General features: G+C 36.5%; 1 protein-coding gene across 1 annotated transcript; it reads left to right on the top strand.

Moving 5' to 3' along the window:
* The first annotated feature begins 5,610 nt into the window (after positions 1-5,610).
* LOC130957269 (uncharacterized) lies at positions 5,611-8,465 on the top strand. Its single transcript, XM_057884137.1, has 3 exons — positions 5,611-5,799; positions 7,292-7,414; positions 7,953-8,465. The coding sequence occupies exons 1-3, from the start codon at positions 5,611-5,613 to the stop codon at positions 8,463-8,465; spliced, it is 825 nt and encodes a 274-aa protein (XP_057740120.1).
* The last annotated feature ends 2,315 nt before the right edge of the window (positions 8,466-10,780 follow it).

Here is a 10,780-nt window from a genome sequence, read left to right as displayed (position 1 = left end):
TGATTTTGCTGAGCTAAGATAATAATATCTTTATTGTTACAATGGTCATTTAATAACGTATATGTGTGTATTGCTGTGATTTGAATATGGTTTATGAGCAAATAACATTATAAGTTAGAAACTTAGAATCTATAGATCATTTTTTTGTTACGGGAATCTAGCTAAGAGGAAAAACAAAACGTACAATTTTTTTTTTATAAAATTAGGGATTTTGGGTAATTTAGTAACTTTAGTAAAATTAGGATAATAGAGTAATTGAAAATCAAATTTTAATTCAATAATAATAATATCTATAAAAATACTATTTGATTATCAACTTAAAATTTATTTTCAAATAAATACTCTAATTCAATAGTTAGAGACAATAAAAATTAATTTTCTTTTTAATTATAAAATAAAGTTAAAAATCTAATTATTTAACTTAAAGCATATAAAATTCTTATTATTATCCAATTACTAAAGTTCTAAATTATAAATAAAAAATTGCTTAATTTATATATAAAATCTTTTAAAATATAATCTTAACTAAATATAATAAATCATAAACAAATTTATTATTTAATTTTGTAAAAAAAATCCGGAGTCTTACACAATAAGCGATCCCGCAAATTGATTTTTCAATTATTGAGTTCTACCATATAAATTAAATAATAATATAAATTATCATTTTAAAAAATTTAAAAGATTTAAATTTTTTAAAATAACTACTATATTATTTAGTGAGATGTAAAATATTAAACTTTTAAATATATAATTAACAATAATTTGATAAATTCGTTTAAATAAAAAAAATTACTATAAAAAATTATAATTTGAAAATGTAAAATTTTAAAATTCAGATGACAAAATAACTTTATAATAATTTAATTATTGTTATCATTTTATGTAAACAGAATTTTGTTTATTAAGGTCTAAAAAATAATATTAAAATTAGTACTATTAAAAAATATTTTAAATTTAATCTTATGAAGAAAAAGTAATATATATATATATATATATATATATATATATATATATATATATATATATAAGGACTAATTTGATTAATTTTTAAAATTTTAGGAATGAAAGTGACTTAATCTAGACTTTCAGGGACTATTTTGATTATAAATAACTTTTTTACATGTCAAGTGACACGTCAACTAATCATCTTGTGACACGTGGCATTAGCCTATACGTCATCATGTCATATGGCACTGAACGTGACACATCATTATCTAACTAATGAAAGAACCAATTTGACTTACGTTTTATCTTTTAAGGATTAATATAACTAAAAAAACTTATTTGAAGACTAATTTAAAAAATAAGTAAATTTTTAAGGACAAATTTAACTATTAACCTTTGTTTCTTTGGTTCCTTCTTTCTCCTCTCTTTTTTTTCTTTTAGTGTGACTCTTTCATATCAAAATGAATAAAACATAATTATGAAGCTCCATCCTTATTTGATTGTCATTCCTTATAATTTTAATAAAAAAATATTTTAAAAATAGGCTGATTGATGAATAATGAAATTTTTCATAAAAAATAGGCTATAATAGAATAAGTTGACAGATATGGAACATGGAATGTATTACTGTCATTAGTTCTACTGTCTTTTTTCATTATTATAGCTAAAAATAAAGAAACATGGTTTGGTTTTAGGAGTACATAGTACATAGTATGAGAGAGAGTGAGAGAGGGAATTAGGGAAACACCGGGCGGGGTAGGGCTCGTCAACTACAACCTCAAGTCAAGGATCCTAGAGTATGTTAGATTGGAACAAGATTCTTTCACCGTCTTTGTGGATAGGCTACCGGGAGATAGATCGAAGTAAGAATTGTTTCAGTTGTTTTCATGGACGGGGAGGATCAATGACATCTGTCTCTCAAGGAAAATGAGAAATGGTGATGTATACCTTTTTGCGTTTATCAGGTACACTACGAAGGGAGGGGCGCTGAAAGCGATCTCAAAAATGAATTCCATACGGCTACGAGGGAAGGAGATTTTTGTATGGGAGGCTAAGTACAGGAGGGATACCTCCAAAGGGAAGACTGTGGTAGACACCAGAGGTACAAGGAGGAACGCGGTGGACGGTAGGGCTGATGATGGAAAATTCTCCGGACAGGACGAAGAGCAAGTATATGAAAGGAGGCACGCAGATATTGGGGAGGCTACTCGTGGGATTATTGGTAGCAAACCTTATTATCTTGTGGACGACGCGAAGGCTTGTAATCATGTAGGGGACTCATCGGTAAAGGAAATTCGGGTTTCTGCCGATACCACTAATTTGGATTGGCTAAATAGAAGTATTATTGGGATGACAACTTCTGCCATAGATTTTCCTAACATGGTAAAGATTTGCGAGATGGGGACGTATAAAGCTTTATTAGTTTTCCATAGCCTTCGTCGTGTGGAAGAGGCTCTTGCTCCGAAACTGGATGGCCTTTTAACGTTCTTCAGTAGTATTAGATGCTGGAATGAGGCTGAACGATGTGATAAGAGAAGAGTTTTGCTGGAGTGCGTTGGAGTCCATCTACATGTTTGGTCAGATGCTACGTTCCGTATGATTGGTGAACAGTCGGATGAGGTGGTGTCATGTGATGTTGCGACAATTTTTCTTATGTCATTTAGCGTGGGGCGTGTGCTGATTGATACGTTTTGGCTTGACGCCATTAGTGAAAGAATCCATCTCGTTGTAGGCACAGCTGGATTTGATATGGTGGTTAAGGAGGCGGGAAGTAATGCTTGGGCCTTACTGGGTTGTATATTGAAGGAGGTCGTGGCCGGCAATCGTGGGCCCATGCTCGACAGCGCCTATGATACTGGGAAATGTAGTCACATGCAGGTAGTGGGACGGGAAGCAGAGGTGGAGATGGTTGTCATGGTGGCAAGGGATGAAGAACAGCAGGAATGCAGAATGGTAATACCCCCGGAGATTTTGAATGAATGGAGTACCAAATTTTTGAATTCTAAAACGGCAACGACAACAATAAAGGGATTTAAAAAGACAACGGCCGACGGTGTAGGATTGCTACCTAGTATTGCGGATGAAGATTCGGGTCGAACCTTATCCTAGGACTATGGAAGTGATTGTAGGGCTCCTGGGGCTGAGATCAGCAGTATGTACAGGGAAAGTACAGTTACGAGTGGGGCGCGACGTGAATTGAATGACGTAGTAGGGTGCGGTGATGAATCCGGTGGGTCGAGTGTGGCAGGGACACAGCGTATTGATGGTAGCTTGGAGATGGCAAGGCTGAGAGGGGAGGTCTCGTCTGAGTTGGTGGGTCCTCTTGAGCTCGTCGACATGCAGAAGGGGGAACAGGGTTGTGATTTGGCAGGGGAGGGGATAAGGACAGCTTGAGGTCCGTACAAAAAATGTTCGAAAAGGGTTCGACCAATTAAAGGATTGGATGGTTTGGAAGGCCAAGGTCTGGCAGTAACGGCAGAGGTAAAGGAGGATGGTGCAAGGGGGGAGCCAGAGGACCTGAGGGATGCAACACTGGATGCTGACAGTGATACCGGCATGAAAGAGTCTGAAAATAAATGTGAGAATGACATGCAAGAGAACAGAAAGGCTTGGGACCTGGCAGTTGAATCTGGAGCGGTTCAGTACAATGAGAAAGATGATATTATGGCAGTACTGCAGGCACAGAATGAGGCAATAGCCCGGAAGAAAAGGCAAGCAAAGCAAAAGGAAAAAGCTAGAAGAAGTCGACCAAAAAATTAGAGTAAGGTGTGTATAGCTGGTTTTAAATTATTTTTAGCTCTTGGGATGTTAGGGCGTTGGCGGGAGTTGGAAAATTGAGTATGGTGAAAACCTTTAGGCAAAATTTTAATATACATATGCTAGGCCTGGTAGAAACTAAAAGAGAGGTAGTAACTAAATTTAATGTTGTGAACCTGTGGGGAAATGATGCGGTAGGATGGGAGTATGTCCGGGCGAAAGGTGCTTCAGGCAGTCTATTGTTGATGTGGGATGAAACGGTTTTTAAGATAGGCAACTGTTATAAAGGAGATAGATGGTTGTGCGTGGAGGGGGAGCTGATCAAGCGTAGTTTTCGTTGTGCTATTTGTTTAGTGTATGGTGCGCATTCTAGGAATGAAAAGCTGGTTGTGTGGGAAGAGCTGAGGTTTTTATCTGGGTTATGTCAAATACCTTTTTGCTTTATGGGAGACTTTAATGAGGTCGTTAAAGTGGAAGAGCGAAAAAGGGGTTACTACTTTGACGGGGTCGGCAGCGGACTTTAAATCTTGGATTCAAGATATGGAACTAGTGGACTTAGACTTATCTGACCGCCTGTTTACCTGGTTCAGGGGCCAATCTTGTAGCCGCATTGATAGAATATTGGTTACTTTGAAATGGCTAGAAGAGTTTCCCGATACAAGGCTACAAGGTGGTCTAAGAGGGTTATCGGATCATTGCCAAGTGGTGATGGAAGCTGCAAGGGTCGGAAGGGGGCCGAGACCTTTTCGAAGTCTTAATTCATGGTTCACTCATGAAGGGTTCTTGAGGATAGTGAAGGAGGAGTGGAGAAGCCTAGGGGAGATGCGGTTCTTGGACAAGTTAAAGGCCATGACGATTCCTTTGGGCAGATGGCATAGAGAGAATTTTAGGTCTATGGACATGAGGATTAAAACCTTTGAGGAGGAGATCAAGAAAGTAGACGATATGGTCAGTAATGGAGTGCATGATAGAACCTTGGAAGCAAGAAGGAAGGCACTGGTCAGCTCTTGTAAGAGGTGGTATATCAGGAAGGAGGTACATTAGAAGCAGATGTCAAGATCTAGGCATGCAAAGGAGATGGACAAAAAATATTTGGTACTTTCATAATTTAGCCTCAGCTCGAATGAGGAACAACCGGATTGATGCTTTAATGATTCATGGAAGAGTAGTGAGGAATCAAGCCAGGATTAAGGTGGCTATAAGAGATTTCTACAAGGACTTGTACCAACAAGAGGTGTCACCTAACGTAGGCTTTCGGGATCGGTTAGTAATGCAAATAGATGTGGAAGAGGCAATAGAACTGGAGTTGATGCCATCTGTTGAAGAGATAAAGGAGGCAGTATGGGATTGCGAGTCAACAAAAGCACCAGGAAGTGACGGATATAATATGAATTTCATCAAGAAGTGTTGGGAAGAAGTTGGGCAGGAGTTTACTGGAGCAGTCTTGGATTTTTTTCAGTCTTCTAGGTTACCTAGATATTCGAATATCACTTGGGTGGCGTTAGCGCCGAAGTTTGTTGGGGCTAAAGAAATAAAAGACCTTAGACCGATTAGTATGGTGGATTGTGTGTATAAGGTCATATCTAAGGTATTGGTTCAGAGAATGATGAAGGTCATGCCAGGGTTAGTAGGAGAGACACAGAGTACGTTTGTGAAGGGCAGGAAAATTCACGATGGGGCATTGATAGTGTGTGAGATTGTGCAGTGGTTGAAGGCTAGGAAGAAGAGTGCTGTGATTATTGAACTTGATTTTCAAAAGGCATACGACCGGGTCAAATGGAGCTTTGTGGATATTATTTTGCAGAAGATGGGCTTCGGCCATATATGGAGGGGTGGATTAAGGAGTGTGTCTGCTCTGCATCTATGTCAGTTTTGATAAATGGGTCCCCCACTAAGCCTTTCAAGATGGAAAGGGGACTACGACAAGGAGACCCTTTATCGCCATTTCTGTTTGTGCTAGTTGTTGATGTGCTACATAGGATGATTAGGGAGGCAATGAGGAATGGCCGCATCTATCCACTTTTGGTTGGAAGGGATAACATTGAGCTGTCGCACTTACAGTTTGCAGATGATACCATTCTCTTCTGTCCTATGGTGTGGTAATTTACGACCCACAAACTAACCGGCAAGTGCACCGAGTCGTACCAAGTAATACCTCAGGTGAGTAAGGGTCGATCCCACGAGGATTGATGGACTAAGCAACAATAGTTGGTTAAACCACTTAGTTAGGCAAGCAGAAAAATGGTTTTGAGATGTTTAAAAGGTTTAAAAAGTGACTTCCAAATATCAGAAGGCAATAGGTAGTCAAGTTGAAAATAAAATATGGGAGAAAACAGTTAAGGCTTCAGAGATATCTATTTTCTGGATTGATTTTTCTTATTAATTTATTTTAATCATGTAAGATTTAATTCATGGCAAACTATATGTGACTAGACCCTAATTCCTTAGACCTTTCTAGTCTCCTCTAAAATTCATTAACTGACAATTTCTTGGTCAATTAATTCCAATTAGAAGCTGCATGATCAAATTCCAGTTTGTATGCCACAAAAATTCTAATTACCCAAAAATAAGGGGATTATATGTCACGTATCCCGTTAAATCCAAATAATTAAAATTTAGGAGAAATTGTTTTCAAGCTGTTGTTCAAGTAAAGAGCTTTTCCAAGTTATACAAGAACACAATTAGAACATGGGTCATACTTCCGTTCCACCCAAATTCATAAAATAAAGAGAGAAAACAATTCTTGAATTATAAATCAAAACATGAATTAAAAGACAAAAAAATAATAAAATCAATCCATACAAATAGACAGAGCTCCTAACCTTAACAGTGGAGGTTCAGTTGCTCATGATTGAGAGGGAAAATAAGGATTCAGGTAAAATTGTCTGAGATGGCATGAAAAGTTCAATGTTGCATATCCTTTTATATCTAATCCTAATAAATTTAAAATCTACTTTCTAAAACTAAATAATATCTTTTCCTATTTAAAAATTAAATTTAAATTAGAATTAATTATGACAATCAGCAAGCCTTCAATTGATGGATGGGGACCACTTGATTCCTTCACTTTGTAGCCTCTGATATGTGCTTTCTAGGCTGAAAATTGGGTCAAAAGTAGCCCAAAAATTGCTGGGGTGAATTTTGAGCTTGCAGTACGTCGCGCATGTCGCGCGTACGCGCCAGGTGTGCGTGCGCACCGATATTCAATCCACCAATGTGTGCGTGCGCGTGATGTGGGCGTGTGCGCCCTTATACAATTCGTCAATGTGCGCGTGCGTGCCCTTATACGCCAGATCAACTATGGCAAATTATATATCGTTGCGAAGCCCCAGATGTTAACTTTCCAACGCAACTGGAACTGCCTCATTTGGATCTTTGTAGCTCAAGTTATGATTGATTGAATGCAAAGAGGTCAAGCTTGACAACTTTGCGATTCCTTCCACTTTTGTATGCTTCCTTTCCATCAAATCTAGCCAAATGCTACCTAAAATAAATAGAATTGCACAAGACTCAAAGTAGCATCCATAGTGGCTAAAAGATAATTAATTCTTGCTTAAACTTATCAAGTTAAATGCAAATTCATTAGAAAAAGATAGGAAATGGGAGAAATGGGATACCACTTGTAAAATGGGAGAAATGGGATACCACTAGTAAAATGAGAAGTGGTGATGGCTCCAAAAAGGCAGGTGGTCTGGGGATCGGAGACGCAGTAATTCGGAATACAGCTTTGCTCTTTAAGTGGTGGTGGAGGTTCTCGAAATAGGATTGTCCCCTGTGGAAGAAAGTTATTTGCTCTTGTAATAACTTGAATCCGAATGAGATGCTGTGTGGTCAGCTTGTACCTACAAGGGTGGGGGTCCTTGGAAGGATATTTTCCAGTTACAAATCAGTGAGCCACATGTGAGAGAAAAAATGATCAGGGTTTTTATATGGATGTAGGGAATGACAGAATAGTACGGTTCTGGGAGGATATCTGGTTACCTCATGGTGTTCTTAAAGAGTTGTTTCCAAGGCTTTTCTCGGTCTCAAACCTCAAAGGTTCTATTATTGGAGATTGCGGATTTTGGGATGGGCTAGAATGGATATGGAATTTTCAATGAAGGAGAGAGCGTTTTCAGTGGGAGTTGGCACTAGTAAACCAACTCCATCAGGTTTTACAGTCTGTTCAGCTAACATCTAAGTGGGAGGACAGAGTGGTCTGAAAATTTGATAGATCTGGTATTTATTCGACTAACTCATTTGTGCAGGTATTGCAGGAAGTGGTTCTCCCGGAGGAAATAACAAGCTATAGCTTCACAGGTGCAATTTGGAAGGGTTTCGTTCCACCAAGGATCGAGTTATTCTCTTGGTTTGTGTTGGTGGGGTGGGTGAATACTAAGGACAGATTGTGTAGACTAGGTGTAATTAGCCCAAATGATCGTACATGTGTCTTATGTGATAAGTCTGTGGAGTCTGCTTTTCATTTGTTTGCTGGTTGTGAGATTTCCTGGCAGGTGTGGTGTGCTTGGCTATTCGCTCTTGGAAGGAAATGGACCATGACTGGTACACTCAAACAACACTTTGAAAGTTGGACGAATGCTGCAGCAAGAAGAGATGAGAGGAGGAGGTGGGTGATTGGCTTCTTTGCTGTTATCTGGACAGTTTGGCTAGAACGGAATGATAGAATCTTCAGGAATCAAAGTTCACGTGTGGTGGATATTATTAGTAGATCCTTCTTGCTCTCCGATGAGTGGAGTGGTGGTGAACCCTATGGTTGTTGATGGCAATGCCGAAGATAACTAGGGGTTGTCATGACTAGAGTTGTTGGGTTGTTCTTTATTATTTTATATGCTCCACCTTGTTGTGTTGAGCTTTTTCCTTAAAAAAACAAAATAAAAAAAGAAAAAACAAAAGTTTTATTAAAAATATTTTAAAATTAAAATAATTATTTGAAATAAATATACTAAAAATTAAGTCTCATAAAAGTATTATCATACCTGCAATTGGATTGTGTCACAAAAGGGGAGAAGATTTAATTACTAAATCAAATCAATTCCAATTTTAAGGGATTTTAAATATATATTTAGAGACTATTTTTTATTTAAAAAAATTAGTTTTATAATTTTATTTATTTTCTTATAATTTAAAAAATCTCAAAATTAATTTTAATCAAAAGCTACTGTGTTTAATTTTTTTAAATATATATTTTTTTATTATTATTATTATTATTATTATTATTATTATTATTATTATTATTATTATGAAAGGAAGTAATCAATTCTGTGAAGCTATGGAAATCATTACTTCTTTGCTAAAGACTTCGATCACACATAGCACACGTGGTTAATTTCTTTTTCAAAGTAGTTGCACAATTGAATGATGAATAGTTGTTTGGATTAGATTTGTTAATGACTTTTAATTTGGGTTGATTACTATAACATTCATGAAGATAATAGCTAAGATTAGGGGTAGTAACATGTATTCTATTTGTGGGTATTCAACTTTACTTTATTTAGTGTGATAATGTTGCCAATTTGATCCGCTGCGAGTAGGGTTGAGTGCAGAGGGGATTTGAACGTAGATCGGGTAGGATGCGGGTTGAGTCTCAACTCTATCCGACCAATCCGCATTTTATATATGTATATGTTATAAGTGGGTATTAAACCAAGAACCTCTTACTTAGTGCTAAAAGTTTTTATCATTGATGCAAGATCATCAATTGATAATTTAACACTTTTGTTTACATAAAAACTAATTCTATTTTAGTAGTATATAAATACAATATTATATCACAACATTTTATTTGCATTTGTGTTATTAATTTAAACAAATATTTTTATGTAGAATTGAACATTTGATAGTTATGTTGTTTATCAAATGATTGTATTGTTTATATTGAATTTTTAATTTGTATACTCATTAGGTTATATAATAATATTGCATATTTGTGAAACTCGCGGGTAGGGTCAGATACCCGCGGGTTGACCACGGATAGAGTTAGGGTTGAGTTTTTCTCAACACACAGATATGTGATGAGGGATTTTATGTCGGTAGAGAATTTTAACAAAAATATCTCGTTGCAAGTATAGATCTAAACCAACAATGAATTCTCAAATCAAATTTAATATGGTTGTCACTAGTTCAACCCCAATAAAATAACCGAGAGTATTAATCTCGGGTCGTTTTCCCTAGGAATTACAATGAAGTGCTTTATTATTGGCTATGAAGGAATATTTTTGGGGTTTTGTAGTAAGAGACAAGAAATGTAAATAGCAAAAGAAATAAACTAATAACTAAGAAAGCTCTTGGCAAGGAATGAGAACTAGAAGTCCTTTCCTCATTATCATCATCAATTGTGACAAGAATTGTCTATTGCTCCACTTAGTTAACCTCAAACTATGAAGGCAAGTCATGTGGATATCAACTTGAGTCCACAAGTCCTAATCAAATCCTAAGGAAATACTAGCTTTAGTGGCATTCAAATCAACTAGCAACTTCCAATTATCAATCAACAAGAGAGTTTGATAACTCAAGCGTCTCCAATTACTCAACCCAAGTCAAGAGGAGAAAAATCTAACTCATAACTAAAAGAAACATTTCATCAAACACATAGAGGACAATAAAAGTAAACATCATAAATTGCAAGAATTAAATGAAGTTATAACTAATCAAAGTAAGAAATCAATAGTAGAAATCAAGGCAAACATTAAAAGACATGGAAATTATAAATTGCATTAAAAGAAAATAGAAATCAACAAAAGAGTTCATAAACTAAAATTGACAAAATAAAGAAAATACCAAGAGAAGTAAAGTGCTAGAACAAATAAAAGTAAAGGAGAAATAAGATCTAGATCTAAAAGGAAGAAAACTAAAAATCCTAAATCTAGAGAGAGGAGAGAGCCTCTCTCTCTAGAATTCTATATCTCTCTAAAACTAAAGTGTATGAATGATCCTCTTCCCATCCTCCTTCACTCCCAGCCTCTTATCTGCATATTGGGCTTGAAACTGGGCCATAAACCAGCTCAGAAATTGCCCCCAGAGATTTCACTTTAGTGAGGCATGTGCCGCTCGTCACGCGTACGCGTCAGCCACACGT

This window comes from Arachis stenosperma, chromosome 10 (assembly GCF_014773155.1).
Source record: "Arachis stenosperma cultivar V10309 chromosome 10, arast.V10309.gnm1.PFL2, whole genome shotgun sequence".
NCBI lineage: Eukaryota > Viridiplantae > Streptophyta > Magnoliopsida > Fabales > Fabaceae > Arachis > Arachis stenosperma.
This window is presented reverse-complemented; position numbering and strand designations above follow the sequence as displayed.

Bases quoted from the DNA above. Each gene is read 5' to 3' on its own strand.
- LOC130957269 (XM_057884137.1), top strand. From the start codon at position 5,611: ATGGAAAGGGGACTACGACAAGGAGACCCTTTATCGCCATTTCTGTTT. The intron at 5,800-7,291 runs GTGTGGTAATTT...CAAATTCATTAG, and splicing joins CCATTCTCTTCTGTCCTATG to AAAAAGATAGGAAATGGGAG. The intron at 7,415-7,952 runs GTAATTCGGAAT...TCATTTGTGCAG, and splicing joins GTCTGGGGATCGGAGACGCA to GTATTGCAGGAAGTGGTTCT.